At 39.0% G+C, this 23,067-nt stretch overlaps 3 protein-coding genes across 3 annotated transcripts; all 3 read right to left on the reverse strand.

Moving 5' to 3' along the window:
- Positions 1–897: 897 nt before the first annotated feature.
- On the reverse strand, positions 898–2,229 carry LOC126617193 (NAC domain-containing protein 41-like). The gene is made up of 2 exons (XM_050285226.1): positions 1,765–2,229; positions 898–1,344 (listed from the first exon to the last, which is right to left on the reverse strand). Exons 1-2 carry the CDS (start codon positions 2,227–2,229, stop codon positions 898–900), a joined length of 912 nt encoding a protein of 303 aa, XP_050141183.1.
- A 5,954-nt stretch (positions 2,230–8,183) lies between these two features.
- Positions 8,184–9,606, reverse strand: LOC126617194 (NAC domain-containing protein 83-like). Its single transcript, XM_050285227.1, has 2 exons — positions 9,142–9,606; positions 8,184–8,714 (listed from the first exon to the last, which is right to left on the reverse strand). The coding sequence occupies exons 1-2, from the start codon at positions 9,604–9,606 to the stop codon at positions 8,184–8,186; spliced, it is 996 nt and encodes a 331-aa protein (XP_050141184.1).
- Positions 9,607–15,558: 5,952 nt separating this feature from the next.
- LOC126614322 (peroxisomal and mitochondrial division factor 2-like) lies at positions 15,559–16,299 on the reverse strand. The gene is made up of 2 exons (XM_050281917.1): positions 16,225–16,299; positions 15,559–16,063 (listed from the first exon to the last, which is right to left on the reverse strand). The coding sequence occupies exon 2, from the start codon at positions 16,053–16,055 to the stop codon at positions 15,591–15,593; it is 465 nt and encodes a 154-aa protein (XP_050137874.1). The 5' UTR covers positions 16,056–16,063; positions 16,225–16,299; the 3' UTR covers positions 15,559–15,590.
- Positions 16,300–23,067: the final 6,768 nt, after the last annotated feature.

The following is a 23,067-nucleotide window of genomic DNA, read 5'->3' on the forward strand; positions in this document are numbered from 1 at the left end:
CTGAAGCACTTGACATTTCACAAATTTTTTTAAAGAAGGCGGACTTGCGGCGGGTTAACATGTATATATAGGTTAGAAGGCGGAGTTTCATTGATTAAAGTTCTTTCCAAGCATGCAAATTGGGAAGAGGTTTAACATAGCTACTTGAACCTAGAAGATGAGAGTACAGTTGCATGCCAACTATTTCAGGAAATCCAATTCAACGCTGAAAGCGAAGGTTTTATTACAACCAATAAAATTTCCAAGAAATTAAAAAGTACGTACTGCTTGTTAAATATCTCCTGTTTGAAACAAATTCAACCAAGCTTATTGTTATAAGCTCCCTGACTGATTTAAGGCAAGGTCATAATGTGTGATCAACACATTAAATTTTCCTCTCCTGATAATTCGCCCTGAAGTAACTTGTTAGTATGATAGTAGGCGATTGGCAAACAAGGTTCGATCCCCTTAAAACCACAAATGCAAAGAAAGCTTCCTTACAACACAAGTAAATAAAACGAGGCATTGTGCTCATTTGATTTACACGAGCGAGCATTCTTGAATTCGTCGGTTTCTTAAAAAAGACTTCCCTATGTACATTGATTTATGAAATAATCTTACACAAAGCAACCCAATTTCAAGGTGTCAAGGTGCGTGATACAATTCAAGGAAGAAGGTAAATATATAAGCCGAAAATATTAATAACAGTATGAAAGTTATAAAGGAGAAAACATGATCACTTTACAATTCGTGGTTAGCCATTGATTTACTCTGGTTGGCAATACCAGTGAACACTAACAAGCATTTTACATTAATCCTGTTTTTGTGGAAGCAACACCAACAGCTGCTGCAATTTCTTCTTCTTCTTCTATAATTTGGAGTCTCTCAGGACATACCGACTCATATAACTTGTCATCCTCAAAAACCGCTCATAAGGATCTCCTCCATACGCCTAAGGGCAGTAGTTAAATCTTCATTTGTAGCATTATGCGCCTCATCATGAGGTTCAAAGTGATCAGCTGCATTCTGTTCTGTATACCAATCTGCATTACTGTAATCTCCGGTGGTTGCAGCATAATGCTCCTGAGGTTGAAAGTGATTAGCTGCGTTCTCTTCTGTATACCTAGGGTCATTAATGTAATCTCCAGTTGTTGTAGCAGTAAGTGCCTGAGGTTGCAAGTGATCAAATGCGATTTGCTCCATATAGCTAGGGGCATTATTGTAATCTCCAACATTTATATCATTAAGCACCTGAGGTTGAAAGTGATTAGCTGCATTTTCTTCATAGTTATCTCTTTCCTCCAGCTTCATTTTCTTTGATATGTCATCCTTTCTTCTAAGAATACAAAGAACAATATTCTTCTCCTGTATTTGAGAATCGCGTTTGCTTTTGTTAATATAAATTCTGATCCTTACTAAAATAAATAAAAAGGTTCTACATGCATATACATACATACATACATATGTATATATATATATATATATATATATATAATGTATTGCTTACTCTAACGACTGTAGAAAAGAGAGCAATACTTTTTATTATTGAGCAAAGTTTCAATGTCAACTAGAAAATTAAGACAAAAGAAAAAGGAAATCGCAAATAATTAAGTCCTTATAAGATTGTTCCCATGCCAATATACTTCCTTGCCTGCCAATATTAATATATGTATAAGCGTGAATATATTTTATAAGCTTTTGATTCGTTCTTCTTAACTTTTTTCTAGAGGCCAAGTTTAGGCAGAAAACCTAAAAACAATTTAAAAGAAAGAAAAGTGTACTTACTTGATGATGTTTGTTTCGTAGTAAAGATGGATCAAGATGGAACTCAAGCATAATCCAATGGTCATTCTGCGGGGATCCTTTGTTCCTGTACGTAAATCTTTTTCTGAAGCCAATAGCTTGTTTAATCCCAGAAGCGTAGATTTCCTTGCCGGCATCTTCGCCTTTCCAAGTGCCGCCGGTGGTGCCAACTGTTCGGCAAACACGCGAGCCATTAGGAGCCTTCGAGTTGAGTGTGGTGAAGACGTAGATATCTTTATCATCTGTACAATCTTGACCATCATGTGATGCGCAGTTAAGACGTCTCCATATGTCCGATGGTTCTTCAAGACCGTAGAGATCAGAGTCATGAACAATGCCTTTGGGATAGTCCTGTCCGTCAAGTTTGGGACGAAGGTAGCCAAGAAGTAGTTCGTCGTCTCGAGGCATGAACCTGTACCCTACTGGAACTTGGTAGTAACCAGCCATAATAACTTTCTAATAGCAAGGATTTGAGAAGAATGAGAAAAGCGGAGGCGATGAGCAAGTAATGATACTGAATAGGGTGATCATTAGCTAGCGGCATGTATTTATATAGGTAACAATGGGCTAGGGTTTCTTGTGTGTCAAGCTAGTTAAAATTACTTGGTGTTTATTACGTGGCCTTTTTAACTGGAATTAAGAGAGTATTTTATCTTTATCATCAACCGCTAGCTAAATGGGAAATAATTCCAGTATAAAAAAGTAACCGTCATTATACATGTATGGTTTAAATTGCCCAACCATACAAACATACATACATATTTTATAGATATCTAAACTACCTTAATAAAACCCTTTTGTCAATCAAAAGCAAGGCATGAAATATCGATGATATTGGAAATATCGGTAGTCCAAAAACACGGAAATTTCGATGGAAATATCGGGATATTATCGATATTGATAAAAATTGAAGAAAAACCATGGAAATTGTAAGAAAAACTTGGAAATTTTTTATTGAATCTTTGCAGGATGTTTATTTTGTCAATTATATATTAGTTTATCACAAAAAATTAGAAGGAAATGCATTGCATGATGGATTTAACTGATTTAAGTTGATTATATAGCGAGCTGGCAAACATTGTGAGTGTAGAAAATATGTAGTAATTAATGAAATAAGTTTAAACACACCATAATCATTTATATATAATGAATTAGTACAATATAAGAAAGACATGAAAAATATGTTTCTTTTTTTTACAAAAATATAGTATATGTGACGTTAGAGTTTCAAGTATATAGCATGATTTGATCTTCAAATAGACTTTCAAGGTCTCAAAGATGGATTTCCCAAATAAAACAATTTAATTTAAAAAAAATATATAATAAATATAATATATTTTGAATGAAATTAGTGTTTAACATTTTCTTTAAACCACATGGTGACCCTTCCACCTCACCTCCCTCACATAACCCAAGGTCCCAAATTGAGACTCCCAATCCTATATCTGACATTTTCTTTTTCGTATCTCGTTCCTCCTCTCTCACTTCTTCTTCCTCTACTTTATTTTCTTCTTTTTCGTATCCCATAAGTCTCTCTCTTTCTCTCTCTCTATTATTTCCTATCACCCCGTGAAACTAAAAATCCCAGAAATCTTTCTCCCTCTCTCTCTCTTTTCCAGAAACCTCTAGCAAAGCAACCATGGCTATCTCTCTGCAACTCTCCTTCCCGGAGCACAAACCACCACACCCACACCTGCCGAGCACCACAGTGGCGCACATTCCGGTGAGCGCCATCACCACCTGTGGACCGTTCCTCCTCCCTTTCTCACCTCCTGACGACCACCATCAGGCAAGGGGATCCATCAAATGGTTTGATTCAAACCCGAGCGGGTTTTGGGATCCGGAGAAAATGAATTTTTCATTTTCGACGACGGAGGCGCATATCTTGGGTCTAAGCCTGGATTGCAAAGAGAGATCTAGGCAGCTGCGACGACGCAGCCTCGGCTGCCCTTTCGACGACGGAGCCATGACGATTGTTTCAATAATATTGAATATATCGCAATATTATCGATATTATCGATAATATCGCGATATTTTGATGACAATTAGGGGGATACGTGGGAATATATCGGTCTCTTTGAAAAACGATAATATCGGCGATATTTCGCCGATATTATCGATATTTTAGTCATTGATCAAAAGAGAGTAAAACGATAATTTTGTCTCCTACCACAAAACAAAATCATGGGCAAATAGTAAATTCACACAAATTAAATTTTGCAGTTTTTTTAAACCCTCACCCACGGGTGATCCTAACATCCTCTAATTTTGAAAAATAAAATACAAAAAAGAAAACTTCTCTCTCTAATCCACATTCCTTTTTTTCTCCTTTGTCCTTCCCATTTTACAATTAAAATTAAAATTATTTTCACACACAAAGTGTGGGGCATATGCTAGTATTTATTAGAAAACTTCATTTTAATCCTTGAAAAAGATAATTTTAGAGTATAACCTTGTGTAATCAATATCTAATTTTCGTCCCTTAATACATTTAGTCACCTCATTTATTAATTATATTTTGATGTTTTATTTCTCTTTTTCTTTCTAATTTTAATGTTTTTTCTTAACAAATGATATTATCTACTCTATCGGAAACAGGGTGGGCTTAGCCTCACAATAGGCTAACAATAATGTGGTTCGACTTCACCTTTAGTGAAAATCGAACCAAAAACCTTTCACTTACAAGTGAAGAGGAATATCACTACACCATAGTACTTAAAAATTTAAGTTACAATAAGGATTTATTTTAATTAATTGGGTAAACTAATAACAAAAAGCATAAAAAAAATAACAAAAAGTCAAAGAGAACAACCATTTTACATCATCAAAATCTAAGGGGTAGGCAAATGAGTCATGGACCCGCAGGTCGAGTGGGTTCAAGCAGTTTGAGGCGGGTACAGGGTGGGTCTAAATATTTTGAAGAAGAAACATGACGGGGTGGGACAAGACTGGTACAGGAATTGACGGGGCAGGGCGGGTCCAAAAATAGGAGAAATGTACCTCTAGCATTGGATAATTAGATTGGATTTAATGATTAATCTCACTTCCACTACACCGTTGGATTTAATTTTTTTCCCTCACTTAGACACTCCTGTTCCATTCACTCATGACTCGATTCACTCGACAGTAGCCATCACCAATTCCGACATGGACACTTAAGGGCCCTGGTCTTCGTAGACGATGGTGGTGTTCAATAATCTTGATGGCAGTGAAGAGGTGGTTGAGATTGGTAGGTTTGGGAGGAGTTGAAGGTGATGGCAATCCCAACTCGCAAGTTGCCAGAGAGACGAATTCAAAAACAACACCTTATCTACTAAGATATTAGATCACATGTCAAAAATCTGAATTTAAAAATGATCATTTCGACCAATTTCTCTTACTTTTGATGTTTGGGTTATAAACTGCCTTACTCATGCTTGTTCAACTCTTAAACTTTTCCTTACATATTTTAATGTAGATTAGGAATATGCTAGTTTTCCTTTTTCATCTTCTTAATTTACAAATGTTCTAGTAATATTTTTTTAGTTACCATTAGATTCAAATTAGTTGGCCTTACCCAAGTCATCCTAAGGCCCAACCAAAGCAAAAACTTTAAAAATATATATAAAAACAAACAACTAAATTGTACAAAAAAATGAATCAAGTTCTCAAAAATGATCGAAGCCTGGAAGGTTCTCACTTCAAAGTTACAGAGGTGATAAAAACGTCGCCGCTTCCGACGCTCCTGTGGTTCTCATTTCCCTCCGTTCTCCGTAGCTTTTTCCTCAGGTATTTTTCTTCAATAATCTTTCAATCAAAACTCTTGAAAATATCGACAACGTCAAGTGCCTGTCTCTTTCAGCTTATAATTTGGAGGTAAGCATTTCTTTGTGTTATGTATGTTGGGAAGAATTATAAGGAAGTAATAATGATTAGGGTGAAGGTTAAAGGTAAGAAAAGACCGTGACTACCTGTTTGTTAGATCGTAGCCCGTGTTTTAAAAAATTATTTTTAAGACTCGCCTAGACAGTTTTTGGGGAGGAACTATGAAGAAAATGCCTCTGCCCGGCGGGAGTGGGCTATAGCCTATAGACTAGCCCGAACGCCTAGGTTGTTCGCCTCAAGGGCCTAGGCAACCTCAACGTATGATTTTTTTTTAATTTTTTTAAAGAACAACCTAAATTCAAAATTACGTCGTTTTGGGCAGGGTTTTTATAAAATTCATGCTAGCTTTATGTTTCTAACTTGGTTTCTATTAGTTTGTTATGGCTTTATGATGTGAATTAGAGAAATAATAATAATAGTTAATTCAATTCATTTATATATATACAATATTGTAAATTCAATTAATTTATATGTTATATAGTAAATTTACTTAAATCTGTCTAGGTGTTAGATATCAGCTCACCGTCCGATTAGTGCTTACTGTCTTTTAAAACCTTGCTTTATTTTGCCAAGTGCAATACTAGGGATTTGAAGGAATCTGCTTTTTCTGATGCCATTTTTTCAATTGTATTGCACAGTTTATGAACGTACCTGGTGAATTGAACCCTGGCTTTTGTATGAAGTCCATTCTACCAATTTTTTGTTGTTTATTTATATTGTGATATATTTACACTAAATCATCATAAATGGAGAGGCAGGATGTTGGAAAATTAATATTTTACATTTCATGTCTGTCGGAATGCTCACAGGCCAAATTTCATGAGAAGGTAAAATACTTATTTTGGCAGAACATGCACTACAAAAAAAATAAATCATCTGGGCGGACGAAAAATTTCGTTGGGTCAAATTTTGTTTTGTCGCCTAAGACTTTAGATGACAAAAGTTGGTTGGGAAAAGTTGGTCCTGCAAAAACCCATCACTCGAAGTCTTATTCGACGAGAAGTAGTCGTTTGTCGGACAAAAATGATTTTGCCCGATGAAAGAAGTCGCTAGGGTAAAGTGCATTGATTGCCTTTACCCGACGAAAATATTATATCCGATAACGTCCATTAAATTAAATACTATTAAAAACTTGATCCTACGAAATTTTCATCGATCTCCTAAAATTTGGAGTCTCTTAGGGCATACCAACCCATATAACTTGTCATCCTCGAAATTGCTCACAAGGAGGTTCTCTATATGCCTAAGGGCATTAGTGAAATCTCCATTTGTAGAATTAAAAGCCTGAGGTTGGAAGTTATCAGATGTGTTTTTCTCTATGTATTGTAATCTTCCTAGTTATAGCATGAATTAAGCGCCCAAAGTTGAAAGCGATTAGCTAAGTAGTAGTTAAAGTTACATTAAGTTACTAACTAGTTAGCACTTATATATGGCAAGTTAGCAACATTCGTTTATCTAAAACCAATGTATTACTACTAAAAAAATCTCAAAGGGAAAGGGATGTAGAGTGACCGATCTTTTCTAGAAAAATTGAATTGAAATCATGTGCAAGCGCTTGTTCTCTCCTACCAGAGAACTTCCATTGCTTCCACCCGAGGGTAGGGTGGGCTCCGATCCAGGGATATGTGTTGCCTTATCTGAAGCACTTGACATTTCACAAATTTTTTTAAAGAAGGCGGACTTGCGGCGGGTTAACATGTATATATAGGTTAGAAGGCGGAGTTTCATTGATTAAAGTTCTTTCCAAGCATGCAAATTGGGAAGAGGTTTAACATAGCTACTTCAGCCTAGAAGATGAGAGTACAGTTGCATGCCAACTATTTCAGGAAATCTAATTCAACGCTGAAAGCGAAGGTTTTATTACAACCAATAAAATTTCCAAGAAATTAAAAAGTACGTACTGCTTGTTAAATATCTCCTGTTTGAAACAAATTCAACCAAGCTTATTGTTATAAGCTCCCTGACTGATTTAAGGCAAGGTCATAATGTGTGATCAACACATTTAATTTTCCTCTCCTGATAATTCGCCCTGAAGTAACTTGTTAGTATGATAGTAGGCGATTGGCAAACAGGGCTCGATCCCCTTAAAACCACAAATGCAAAGAAAGCTTCCTTACAACACAAGTAAATAAAACGAGGCATTGTGCTCATTTGATTTACACGAGCGAGCATTCTTGAATTCATCGGTTTCTTAAAAAAGACTTCCCTATGTATATTGATTTATGAAATAATCTTACACAAAGCAACCCAATTTCAAGGTGTCAAGGTGCGTGATACAATTCAAGGAAGAAGGTAAATATATAAGCCGAAAATATTAACAGTATGAAAGTTATAAAGGACAAAACATGATCACTTTGCAATTCGTGGTTAGCCATTGATTTACTCTGGTTGGCAATACCAGTGAACACTAACAAGCATTTTACATTAATCCTGTTTTTGTGGAAGCAATACCAACAGCTGCTTCAATTTCTTCTTCTTCTTCTTCTTCTATAATTTGGAGTCTCTCAGGACATACCGACTCATATAACTTGTCATCCTCAAAAACCGTTCATAAGGATCTCCTCCATACGCCTAAGGGCAGTAGTTAAATCTTCATTTGTAGCATTATGCGCCTCATCATGAGGTTCAAAGTGATCAGCTGCGTTCTGTTCTGTATACCAATGTGCATTACTGTAATCTCCGGTAGTTGCAGCATAATGCTCCTGAGGTTGAAAGTGATTAGCTGCGTTCTCTTCTGTATACCAATGGGCATTACTGTAATCTCCAGTAGTTGCAGCATAAAGCCCTTGAGGTTGAAAGTGATTAGCTGCGTTCTCTTCTGTATACCTAGGGTCAGTACTGTAATCTCCAATCATTGTAGCAGTAAGTGCCTGAGGTTGAAAGTGATCAAATGCGTTTTGCTCCATATAGCTTGTTGCATTATTGTAATCTTCAACAGTTAAAGCATTAAGCGCCTGGGGCTGAAAGTGATTAGCTGCGTTTTCTTCATAGTTATCTCGTTCCTCCAGCTTCCTTTTCTTTGATATGTCATCCTTTCTTCTAAGAATACAAAGAACAGTATTCTTCTCCTGCATTCGAGAATCGCGTTTTCTTTTGTTAATATAAATTCCGATTATCCTTACTAAAATAAATAAAAATGTTCAACATGCATATACATACATACATATATATATATATATATATATATATATGTGTAATTTATTGCTTACTCTAACGACTGTAGAAAAGAGAGCAATACTGCAAAGTTTCAATGTCAACTAGAAAATTAAGAAAACGAAAAAGGAAATCGCAAATAATTAAGTCCTTATAAGATTGTTCCCATGCCAATATACTTCCTTGCCAGCCAATATTAATATATGCATAAGCGTGAATATATTTTATAAGCTTGTGATCTGTCTTTTAACATTTTTCTAGAGGCCAATTTTATATAGTGATTTTCCGAATAATTAGACAGAAAACTTAAAAACAATTTAAAAGAAAGAAAAGTGTGCTTACTTGATGATGTTTGTTTCGTAGTAAAGATGGATCAAGATGGAACTCATGCATAATCCAATGGTCATTCTGTGAGGATCCTTTGTTCCTGTACGTATATCTTTTCTTTAAGCCAATAGCATGTTTAATCCCAGAAGCGTAGATTTTCTTCCCGGCGTCTTCGCCTTTCCAAGTGCCGCCGGTGGTGCCAACTGTTCGGCAAACACGCGAGCCATTAGGAGCCTTCGAGTTGAGTGTGGTGAAGACGTAGATATCTTTATCATCTGTACATTCTTGACCATCATGTGATGCACGGTTAAGACGTCTCCATATGTCCGATGGTTCTTCAAGACCGTAGAGATCACAGTCATGAACAATGCCCTTGGGATAGTCCTGTCCGTCAAGTTTGGGACGAAGGTAGCCAAGAAGTAGTTCGTCGTCTCGAGGCATGAACCTGTACCCTACTGGAACTTGGTAGTAACCAGCCATAATAACTTTCTAATAGCAAGGATTTGAGAAGAATGAGAAAAGCGGAGGCGATGAGCAAGTAATGATACTGAATAGGGTGATCATTAGCTAGCGGCATGTATTTATATAGGTAACAATGGGCTAGGGTTTCTTGTGTGTCAAGCTAGTTAAAATTACTTGGTGTTTATTACGTGGCCTTTTTAACAGGAATTAAGAGAGTATTTTATCTTTATCATCAACCGCTAGCTAAATGGGAAATAATTCCAGTATAAAAAAGTAACCGTCATTATACATGTATGGTTTAAATTGCCTAACCATACAAACATACATACATACATACATACATACATATTTTATAGATGTCTAAACTACATTAATAAAACCCTCTTTGTCAATCAAAAGAGAGTAAAACGATAATTTTGTCTCCTACCACAAAACAAAATCATGGGCAGTAAAGTAAATTCACACAAATTAAATTTTGCAGTTTTTTTAAACCCTACATCCTCTAATTTTGAAAAATAAAATACAAAAAAGAAAACTTCTATCTCGAATCCACATTCCTTTTTTTCTCCTTTCTCCTTCCCATTTTACAATTCAAATTATTTTCACACACAAAGTGTGGGGCATATGCTAGTATTTATTAGAAAACTTCATTTTAATCCTTGGAAAAGATAATTTTAGAGTATAACCTTGTGTAAGATCAATATCTAATTTTCGTCCCTTAATACATTTAGTCACCTCATTTATTAATTATGTCGATGCACAAAACCGGAGGTCTTGGAACAACGTAAATCCGACCGTGAATCTGCAAGAAATGTAAATAATACAAGATGTATCGTGGTTCGACCCAATGTTTGGGCTACGTCCACACTGATATTATATTTATCTGAGAGGTGAGGGAGAGAGATGGAGATAGCTTCTGAGGGTGAGAGAGCCCTTCCATGGCCTAGGAATTGGCCTCCCCTAATTGTGAGGGTGAGAAGTCCTTTTATAGAATAAGGGCTCCTCGCTTATTACATATTTGCCCATTCCTTTATTACATAATTACATTTAAGTCCCCCGAGTATTTATACGAGATCTAAATACGGAGACCCTAAGTATGGTACAAACACTAGTCCCCCAAGTCTTTTATCAAGAGAGTCTTTTGGCTGGAGACTTGAAATTCAGTCCATGTGTGGACCGAAGTAACTAGATGTCGTCTAGAGCTGAATACTCGATATGAGGCGACGCTCAATGTGAAATAAGGCTCAACTAGATGTAGTACATGTTGCGAGGCTGCTCGGCTTGTGGCTTATGTTGCCTTGGTTGGCTCGGCTTGTGGCGGTTGAAGGTGAGGGAGTCCCTTTTATAGAATAAGGGCTCGCTCCTCAATACATAAATGATGGGCTAGAGCAGGCGGCGATGCTTTTTAATGATGGTGAGGGAGTCCCTTTTATAAACTAAGGGCTCGTTCCTCAATACATAAGTGATGGGTTAGGAGTGATGCTCGCGGCGAGGCGGTTACTCAGCAGGCGGCGATGCTCTCCTCGATACATAAATAATAGGCTAAGTCCCCCAAGTATTTTTCATGAGGCCCAATTAAGGCCTAATATATGGTACATCCCCAAGTCTTTGGTCAATAGAGTATGTTGGCTGGAGACTTCAAATTGAATCCATGTATGGGCCGAAGTGGCGGTTGTTCGGAGGTGGTATTTGTATACCCTGCACTGAAGCTTTGTAGGTGAAGCTTTGCAAGTGAAGCTTTGAAGCTAGAGCTCTGTAAATGAAGCTTTTGAAGCTAGAGCTCTGTAAATGAAGCTTTTGAAGCTAGAGCTCTATAAATGAAGCTTTTGAAGCTAGAGCTCTGTAAATGAAGCTTTTAAAGCTAGAGCTTTTGTAGATGAACTTTTTGAAGCTAGAGCTCTGTAAATGAAGCTTTTAAAGCTAGAGCTTTTGTAAATGAAGCTTTTGAAGCTAAAGCTCTGTAAATGAAGTTTTTGAAGCTAGAGCTTTGTAAATGAAGCTTTTGAAGTTGATTGACATGAGTGATGCTCATGAATGTTTATGTTGATTGACATGAGTGATGCTCATGGATGTTGACATGAGTGATGCTCATGAATGTTTATGTATGATTGATATGAGTAATGCTCATGAATGTTTATGTATGATTGACATGAGTAATGCTCATGTATAATTTGAAGTACTTGGCGTACTTTCGATCACCTGGTTGGTGATAATAGCGGCAGGCTGCTGGATAGTTTGGAGTACTGGGCGTACTTTTGATTACCTGGTTAGCGATAATAGCGGCGGGGTGCCGAATAATTTTTTGTAGTACTGGGGGTACTTTTGGTCACCTGGTTGGTTCTATTTTGGGCTTATGGGCCTTCGCCCTCCACACAACATTTCAGCCCATTTATTTTGGGCTTTGCCGTTTTTTTTTATTATTATTATTACCCTCTGATGGGGTTTATACAGATGTCTCCGAAAGATAAGAAAAATAAATCACATCATACAAAAACAAGGAAAGTAAATCATATCATTCTAGTATGGTGTTTATTCCTTGCTTTTGCTTTCTCTTTTGCTTTTTTTTTTCTGCTTTTTTTTTCCACTGCACTCTCTCTGTCTCTTCACCTGGCAGACAGAAGCAATCATAATAATAGGAAAATCTTTTGCTTTTCTTCTTTTCTCTCCACTGTGTCTCTATCTCTCCACCTCCACCCTCTCTGGCAGACTTACTTTACTTTTTCTTTTCATTTCCGTGGATCAGTTTCCAAGGCGATGTGGAGCGCGAGGTAGAAGACGAGCTTGAAGGAGAACTTGCGGAGCTCTTTGAAGAGGACGATAAACCCTGACCCAACAAACGATAGGCTCACCGCTCCGATGTTTACTGCCAACAAGACGTGGCGATCGTACGCCGTCAGACCTCCGGCGACTTGCCCCGTCATCACCATTTTCTTCACCCACTCTCTTTCGTCGAGGCTGATCTCCGGGAATCCCGAGCCTCTGACCTTGTTGACGAACTTCCCTCTGTTGCGAGCCTCTGACCTTGTCAGCCGCCGGCGTCCGCTCCGGGAACCCGCGAGAGAAGCAAATGGAACTCAAATATGCATTAACAACGAGCATATCATGTTTAACTGTTGCAGTGAAATTTTGGATCTGTCTGATTTTGACAGATTCCTTTCCACTTGGATGGAATCGGTCCATACCCCTCATCACTAAAGCTTTTGGATTCTGGCCTTGCGCCAGTATCAAGGTTTCCTATGATCGAATCTTCACCATATATTGCCTTCTTCCAGATTGAATTAGGTGGAACAACACCCTCTTGCTCAAGTCCCAAGAAATCCCACGATCGAGTTGTGTGTAATTTTCTTCGCTGGTTCAAGAATAATGAGACTACCCTTGGACGCCTTGCAATCTGAATTGCCTCGGAGATCGCGAACGAGTCGACTCGGTGACTCGGCGACTTTACGATCAGCTTCTGCTTGAGCAAAGGTCAGGTCGGTGAAAATGGGCTTGGGGATGGGCAGTAGCCCGAGCTTGAACGACTCGCGGCGCGGGTGAACCAAGAGGGCCGGATCCTTGGCCGAAGACGATGTTGTTGCGGGCTCAATTGAGTCGCTCATAGCTTCTTTTCCCAGGAAGCAGCAAAACGCAGAGTTTTTATGTAGACAGATTTGTGAGTTGCAGATCTTCCAGAAATGAATAGAGAGAGAGAGAAAAAAAAATGGGTTTTGGACCTTTTTTTTTTAGACTGCACAGATTCTGCGAAGGTTTCTTGGAAAAGCCCAAAGAGTGAGGTTTTCTGGTGAGATGAAAAAATGAAAGAGAACCGACATAGTTTTTCGTGTCGTTTCCCACAGACGGCGCCAAATGTTGATGCACAAAACCGGAGGTCTTGGAACAACGTAAATCCGACTGTGAATCTGCAAGAAATGTAAATAACACAAGATGTATCATGGTTCATCCCAATGTTTGAGCTACGTCCACACTGATATTGTATTTATCTAAGAGGTGAGGAAGAGAGATGGAGAGAGCTTCTGAGGGTGAGAGAGCCCTTCCATGGCCTAGGAATTGGCTTCCCCTAATTGTGAGGGTGATGAGTCCTTTTATAGAATAAGGGCTCCTCACTTATTACATATTTGCCCATTCCTTTATTACATAATTACATTTAAGTCCCCCGAGTATTTATACAAGATCTAAATACAGAGGCCCTAAGTATGGTACAAACAAATTATATTTTGATGTCTTATTTCTCTTTTTCTTTCTAATTTTAATGTTTTTTCTTAACAAATGATATTATCTGCTCTATCGGGAACATGGTGGGCTTAGTCTCACAATAGGCTAACAATAATGTGATTCAGCTTCACCTTTAGTGAAAATCGAACATAAAACATTTCACTTACAAGTGAAGAGGAATATCACTACATCGTAGTACTTAAAAATTTAAGTTACAATAACGATTTATTTTAACTAATTGGGTAAACTAATAACAAAAAGCATCCCAAAAAATAACAAAATGTCAAAGAGAACAACCATTTTACATCATCAAAATATAAGGGGTAGGCAAATGAGTCATGGACCCGCAGGTCGGGTGGGTTCAACTTCAAGCAGTTTGAGGCGGGTACAGGGCGGGTCTAAATATTTTGAAGAAGAAACATGACGGGGTGGGACAGGACTGGTATAGGAATTGACGGGGTAGGGCGGTCCAAAAATAGGAGAAATGTACCTCTAGCATTGGATAATTGGATTGGATTTAATGATTAATCTCACTTCCACTACACTGTTGGATTTAATTTTTTTCCATCACTTAGACACTCCTGTCCCATTCACTCATGACTCGAGTCACTCGACAGCAACCATCACCAATTCCGACTTGGACACTTGATGGCCCTGGTCTCCATAGACGATGGTGGTGTTCAATAATCTTGATGGCGGTGAAGAGGTGGTCGAGATTGGAAGGTTTGGGAGGAGTTGAAGGTGATGCAGTCCCAACTCGCAAATTGCTAGAGAGACGAATTCAAAAACAACACCTTATCTACTAAGATATTATATCACATGTCAAAAATTTGAATTTAAAAATGATAATTTTGACCAATTTCACTTACTTTTGACGTTTGGGTTATAAACTGCCTTACTCATGCTTGTTCAACTCTTAAACTTTTCCTTACATTTTTTAATGTAGATTAGGAATATGCTAGTTTTCCTTCTTCATCTTCTTAATTTATCAATGTTCTAGTAATATTTTTTTAGTTACCATTAGATTCAAATTAGTTGGCCTTACCCAAGTCATCCTAAGGCCCAACCAAAGCAAAAACTTTAAAAATATATATATAAACAAAAAAACTAAATTGTACAAAAATATGAATCAAGTTCTCAAAAATGATCGAAGCCTGGAAGGTTCCCACTTCACAGTTACAGAGGTGATAAAAACGTCGCCGCTTCCGATGCCCCTGTGGTTCTCATTTCCCTCCGTTCTCCGTAGCTTTTTCCTCAGGTATTTTTCTTCAATAATCTTTCAATCAAAATTCTTGAAAATATCGACAACGTCAAGTGCCTGTCTCTCTCAGCTTATAATTTGGAGGTAAGCATGTCCTCACTTGTTTCTTTGTGTTATGTATGTTGGGAAGAATTATAAGGAAGTTATAATGATTAGGGTGGAGGTTAAAGGTAAGAAAAGACAGTGACTACCTGTTTGTTAGATCGTAGCCCGTATTTTAAAAAAATATTTTTAAGACTCGCCTAGACAGTTTTTGGGGAGGAAGGAACTATGAAGAAAATGCCTCTGCCCGGCGGGAGTGGGCTAGGGATGGGCAAATACCCATTGGTTATGGATAACCGCGGATATCCGTCCATTTAAATTAAACGGTTACGGTTATGGGTAACCGTTTAGATAAATAAACGGTTATGGGTATAACCGTTTACCCGCTAAATTTAAATGGACGGTTATGGGTATTAACCGCGGTTATAACGGTTACCGTTTACCCGTTTATATTAATAGATATATAAAATTAAAAAAACAAAAATACCTAATCTGTAAGACTGTACTGTTCGTTCTCTCCGCCAGGAGGCCAGGACCTCCGTCCGCCGCTTGTCTCTCTCTCCTCGCTGCTCCCTCTCATCTCCGCTTGTCTCTCTCTCTCCCCTTCGGCCATGGCGGAGATCAGATCGTGTTGGAGCCTCACTACCTCAGTCTCAAGCTCCATCGCTCTATTCGCAACCGATTCCAGCACATCTTTCCCCTCCTCAGTCCGTTCGATCACCAACTCCATCTCCCTAAGCCTCTCCTTCGTCTCCTTCTCGCTGCTCTTCAATTTCTCGATCTCCGCCATCAATTCCTGGATTTTCTCTTTCGTCTCCTTGTTCTCGCGCTGCAGCTCAAGCTTCTCCCACTCCAAACCCTCGACCTTGCGGCCCAACTCCGCCGCCTGATCGGCATCGAAGAAATCCTCAGCCGCCTCGGCCACGATTTCAACCGTCGTCTTCTCTGCCATTTCCAACCCTAAAACACACACAAACAAACAAACAACAGAATGCCAATCACAATCCGCAAATAAAAACTACAAAACTTCAAAATCCCTGTTTGGCAGTTTTCTCTATCAATTTTCTTACAGTTTTTTATTTTATCGGGGAACGAAAGCATGAGAGAGAGAGAGAGGAAACCTGAAAGCAATCAGCAATGGCGGTTTAGTGATCTGCGAGCGTGCGTGGGATGAGAATGTTGCGAGTAAAAAGGGGTAAATGGGTTTAAAAAATGGATAAACGGTAAACGGGTATAGATAAACGGGTAAACGGTTACGGTTAAATGGGTACGCGTTATGGGTATGGGTATAACCGTTTAGGCAATTACCCAACGGGTAAACGGTTATGCGGGTATGAGTATAAACGGTTATGGGTAAATAATTGCGGTTATCCGCCCGCCATAACCAATGTCCATCCCTAGAGTGGGCATAGCCTATAGACTAGCCTGAACACCTAGGTTGTTCGCCTCAGGCGCCTAGGCAACCTCAACGTTTGATTTTTTTTTTATTTTTTAAGAACAACCTAAATCCAAAATGACATCGTTTTGGGCAGGGTTTTTATAAAATTCATGCTAGCTTTATGTTTCTAACTTGGTTCTATTAGTTTGTTATGACTTTATGATGTGAATTAGAGAAATAATAATAATAGTTAATTCAATTCATTTATATATATACAATATTGCAAATTCAATTAATTTATATATTATATAGTAAATTTACTTAAATCCGTCTAGGCGCTAGATATCAGCTCACCGCCCGATTAGTGCTTAGTGTCTTTTAAAACCTTGCTTTATTTTGCCAAGTGCAATACTAGGGATTCGAAGGAATCTGCTTTTTCTAATGCCATTTTTTCAATTGTATTGCACAGTTTATGAACGTACCTGGTGAATTGAACCCTGGCTTTTGTATGAAGTCCATTCTACCAATTTTTTGTTGTTTATTTATATTGTGATATATTTACACTAAAGCATCATAAATGGAGAGGCAGGATGTTTGAAAATGAATATTTTACATTTCATGTCCGTCGGAATGCTCACAGGCCAAATTTCACGAGAAGGTAAAATACCTATTTTGGCAGAACATGCACTACAAAAAAATATATAAAAAAATAAAATCATCTGGGCGGACGAAAAATTTCGTTGGGTCAAATTTTGTTTTGTCGCCTAAGACTTTAGATGACAAAAGTTGGTTGGGAAAAGTTGGTCCTGCAAAAACCCATCACTCGAAGTCTTATTCGACGAGAAGTAGTCGTTTGTCGGGCAAAAATGATTTTGCCCGATGAAAGAAGTCGCTAGGATAAAGTGCATTGATTGCCTTTACCTAACGAAAATATTATACCCGATAACATCGTTTTGCCCCACTAAATTAAATACTATTAAAAACTTGATCCTACGAAATTTTCATGGGTCTCCTAGAATTTGGAGTCTCTTAGGGCATACCAACCCATATAACTTGTCATCCTCGAAATGGCTCACAAGGAACTTCTCTATATGCCTAAGGGCATTAGTGAAATCTCCATTTGTAGAATTAAAAGCCTGAGGTTGGAAGTTATCAAATGTGTTTTTCTCTATGTATTGTAATCTTCCTAGTTATAGCATGAATTAAGCGCCTGAAGTTGAAAGCGATTAGCTGAGTAGTTAAAGTTAGATTAAGTTACTAACTAGTTAGCACTTATATATGGCAAGTTAGCAACATTCGTTTATCTAAAACCATAACCTATCACTACTAAAAAAATCCCAAAGGGAAAGGAATGTAGAGTGACCGATCTTTTCTAGAAAAATTGAATTGAAATCATGTGCAAGCGCTTGTTCTCTCCTACCAGAGAACTTCCATTGCTTCCACCTGAGGGTAGGGTGGGCTCCGATCCAGGGATGTGTGTTGCCTTATCTGAAGCACTTGACCTTTTAACCATTTGTTTTAAAGAAGGCGGACTTGCGGCGGGTTAACATGTATATAGGTTAGAAAGCGGAGTTTCATTGGTTAAAGTTCTTTCCAAGCACGCAAATTGGGAAGAGGTTTAACGTAGCTACTTGAGCCTAGAAGATGAGAGTACAGTTGCATGCCAATGTTTTCATGGAATCAGCTCCTTTGAGGATTTAAGCAAACTATTTCAAGAAATCCAATTCAACGCTACAAGCAAAGGTTTTTTGTATACAACCAATAAAATTTCCGCGAATAAAATCTTCTGCTTGTTAATTATCTTCTATTTGAAACAAATACAACCAAGCTTATTGTTATAAGCTCCCCAACTGATTTAAGGCAAAGCCATAACGTGTGATCAACACATTAAATTTTCCTTCTCCTGATAATTCGTCCGAAGTAACTTGTTTGTATGATAGCCAATCAGGCGATTGGCAAAGAAGGCTCAGTCCCCTTAAGACCACAAATGCAAAAAAAGCTTCCTGACATCACGAGTAATTAAAACGAGGCATTGTACTCATTTGATTTACACGAGCGAGCACTCTTGAATTCGTCGGTTTCTTAAAAATGACTTTGTTGATGCACAAAACCATAGGTCTTGGAACAACGAAAATCTGACCGTGAATATGCATGAAATATAAATAACACAAGATGTATCGTGGTTCACCCCAAGGTTTGGGCTACTTCTACACTGATTGTATTTATTTGAGGGAGAGAGAGCTCTGAGAGTGAGAGCGTTGAGAGGGGGTGAGAGGGCCTAGGAATTGGCCTAAAAATGGCCTGAGAATTGGCCTAGGAATTGGCCTCAGAATATATGGTACATAATGTTGTTCCAAGACCTCGAATTTACGTTGTGTACCATATATTGGGCCTCAACTGGGCTTCATGAAAAATACTTTGGGGACTGAGCCCATCACTAATGTATTGAGGAGCGAGCCCTCTCCTAGGTCCTCTCACCCCCTCTCAACGCTCTCACTCTCAGAGCTCTCTCTCCCTCAAATAAATACAATCAGTGTGGACGTAGCACAAACATTGGGGTGAACCACGATACATCTTGGGTTATGTATATTTCATGCAGATTCACGGTCGGATTTACGTTGTTCCAAGACCTCTGGTTTTGTGCATCAACATTTGGCGCCGTCTTTGGGAATCGACACAAAAAACTATGTCGGTTCTCTCTCAATTTTTCACCTCCACCGTGAATCTGCACAACCCAAAAAACCACTACCAGATGCAAATTTCAAAGCTTCTGAATACAAAAACCACTACCAAACGCAACCAGCAACACAAACAAATCAATCGCACCACTACCCAGATCACAAAGATGGAAACTTTCTCAGATTTTCAATAGCAAGAAGTTGAGGAAGATGCTTTTTCCCTCTGCGATCTCCCGCTGCACGACGACAATGACAAATCTTTCTCTCATGGCTAAATCTCAAAACGCCCAGAGATGATGCACAACTTCCATCCATATGCCACTGCCTCGGCTTGCTTACACAACAATCTCTCAATATCTCTTCAATCTCTCTCAACGCGCTCAAAGAAATGGTCTCTTCTTTGACACAAAGGTGGTATTGTTTTGTTAGGTTCAGGAAATAAGTAGCAAAGATGATTTTAGAGAAGCCCAGTTGGATTAGACATGAGGGAATGCAAATTTTCTCCATTGACGTTCAACCTGGTGGACTTAGGCTTGCCACGGGTAGGGGTGATCACAAGGTGTAGGTGGGCTAAACATGGTCGGTTTCTTGCATCAGGATCTGATGAACAAATGATTTTAATTCATGAGAGAAAGCCTGGTTCAGGAACCACTGAGTTTGGCCGTGAAGAGCCACCTGACCTTGAAAATTGGAAATCTGCTAACCACAGGAGCTTGATGATACTAAGATTTCAGCTTCCGCCTTCTTTAAACCTTCAAAATTTCCAGATTTTAGCTTCCGCCTGCAAATCATTAGGGTTCCCATTGATTTCGCTGCATAAGAGGGTTTCTGGTTCCCTGATCGTCCAATTCCTCTCTTCCTTCATGCCTGCGAGACTTTCGATTTTTCAGATCTAGCAGTGGCACCACCAGTCACTAGCGACCCCGAGTGCACCGCCACCAGCCACTTCGTCGTCACCCATACCACCATCGACGACTCCATCTCCGGCCACGTCGAAAAACTCGACGATCTCAACTCTCACTGCGACCTCTCCTCGCTTCCGACACCGTCCTCTACAAATGTTTCCGACCTCGCCACCTGTGTCGACCCCTCTCCTCACCGAGTTCAACCACCAGCCCCTCATCTCTATCAACTGAACCTCGAAACATGGTGGTCCATCGAATCCCGAAATATGGTCCATCAACATCAGCTATTGCATTTCTCCAGACAACTTTCTCCAGATCTCACAGATTTTACAGCTAGAGTACACCAGCTAATGTTCAGACGCAGTGGAAAGAAAAAGCAAAAAGAAAAAGCAAAATGTGACAGCATAACATGCAACTTCTCGACATTTTGTCACTCTTGGAGTTTGGAGCAGTTGGAGACGGGACCCTAGATGGTGAAGGGGGACCCTGCCAACAGAAAAATCAGAGAAGATAGCACATGGGTTATGCACTTTCTTACCCACCATGTGGAGGCAAAATCTAGTCTGGTTGGCAGTGAGCCTTGAAAAGAGGGAAAGTCTTGCTGACAGAAAAATCAAAGAATGAATGAGGAGAGTACATGGGAAACAAAAACAAAAGCAATAAAAGTGCAGAGGAAAGGCAAAAGCAATCAAGTGAGTTGCGGGAAACAAAAGCAAAAGCAAGGAATAAACACTCATACTGCAAAAGCAAGGAATAAACATCCCACCAGAATGATGTGATTTGCTTTTATTGTTTTTGCAATGATGTAATTTATTTTTCTTATCTTTCGGAGACATCTGTATAAACCCCATCAGAGGGTAATAAAAAAATAAAAAAATAAAAAAAAGGGCAAAGCCCAAAATAAATGAGCTGGAATGTTGTGTAGAGGGCGAAGGCCCATAAGCCCAAAATAGCCCCAACCAGGCGATCAAAAGTACGCCCAGTACTCCACAATTATTCGACAACCTACCGTTATTACCAACAACCAGGTGATCAAAAGTACTCCCAGTACTCCAAAATTATTCGACAACCCGCTGCTATTACCACCAACCAGGTGATGAAATGTATAACCCGTACTCTAATATCATTTGGCAACTAGCCATTCATGACACCAACTAGGTGATGAAATGTACAACCCGTACTCTCCTTCATGCCACCAACCAAGTGATCAAAAGTACGCCCAATACTTCATATTATACATGAGCATTACTCATGTCAATCATACATAAACATTCATGAGTATCACTCATATCAATCATACATAAACATTCATGAGCATCACTCATGTCAATCAAACATTCATGAGCATCACTCATGTCAATCAAACATTCATAAGCATCACTCATGTCAATCAGCTTCAAAAGCTTCATTTACAAAGCTCTAGCTTCAAAAGCTTCATTTACAGAGCTCTAGCTTCAAAAGCTTCATTTACAAAAGCTCCAGCTTCGAAAGCTTCATTTATAGAGCTCTAGCTTCAAAGCTTCACTTGCAAAGCTTCACCTACAAAGCTTCAATGTAGGGTATACAAATACCGCCTCCGAACAACCGCCACTTCGGCCCATACATGGATTCAATTTGAAGTCTCCAGCCAACAAACTCTATTGACCGAAGACTTGGGGGACTACATTATGTACCATATATTGGGCCTCATGAAAAATACTTGGGGGACTGAGCCCATCACTTATTTATTGAGGAGCAAGCCCTTATTCTATAAAAGGGACTCCCCCACCTTCATTAGAGAGCAATGCCGCCAGTTGAGCAATCGCCTCACCGCGAGCATTAACTCTAACCCATCACTTATGTATTGAAGAGCGAGCCTTTATTTTATAAAAGGGACTCCCTCACCTTCATTAGAGAGCAACGCCGCCAGATGAGCAACCGCCTCACCGCGAGCATCACTCCTAACCCATCACTTATGTATTGAGGAGCGAGCCCTTATTCTATAAAAGGGCCTCCCTCACCTTCAAAAGCCATAAGCCGAGCCAACCAAGGCAACATAAGCCACAAGCCGAGCAGCCTCACTGCATGTGCTACTTCTAGTTGAGCATCATTTCAGATTGAGCACCGCCTCATATCGAGCATTAGTTCAAGACAACATCTAGTTACTTCAGCCCACACATTAACCGAATTTCAAGTCTCCAGCCAAAAGACTCTCTTGACTGAAGACTTGCGGGACTACTGTTTATACCATATTTAAGGCCTCCATATTTAGATCTCGTACAAATACTCGGGGGACTCAAATGTAATTATATAATAAAGGAATGGGCAAATATGTAATAAGTGAGGAGTCTTTATTCTATAAAAGGACTTCTCACCCTCACAATTAGGGGAGGCCATTCCTGAGGCCAATTCATAGGCCTTCTCACCCCCTCTCAACGCTCTCACTCTCAGAGCTCTCTCTCCCTCAAATAAATACAATCAGTGTGGACGTAACCTAAACCATGGGGTGAACCACGATACATCTTGTGTTATTTATATTTCAAGCAGATTCACGATTAGATTTACATTGTTCTAAGACCTCCGGTTTTGTGCATCAACAGACTTCCCCACGGATATTGATTTATGAAATAATCTTACACAAAGCAACCCAATTTCAAGGTGTCAAGGTGCGTGATACAATTCAAGGAAGAAGGTAAATATATAAGCCGAAAATATTAATAACAGTATGAAAGTTTTAAAGGAGAAAACATGATCACTTTACAATTCGTGGTTAGCCATTGATTTACTCTGGTTGGCAATACCAGTGAACACTAACAAGCATTTTACATTAATCCTGTTTTTGTGGAAGCAACACCAACAGCTGCGGCAATTTGTTCTTCTTCTTCTATAATTTGGAGTCTCTCAGGACATACCGACTCATATAACTTGTCATCCTCGAAAACGGCCCATAAGGATCTCCTCCATACGCCTAAGGATAACAGTTAAATCTTCATTGTAGCATTATGCGCCTTATCACGAGGTTGA

Source organism: Malus sylvestris, chromosome 3 (assembly GCF_916048215.2).
Source record: "Malus sylvestris chromosome 3, drMalSylv7.2, whole genome shotgun sequence".
Taxonomy (NCBI): domain Eukaryota; kingdom Viridiplantae; phylum Streptophyta; class Magnoliopsida; order Rosales; family Rosaceae; genus Malus; species Malus sylvestris.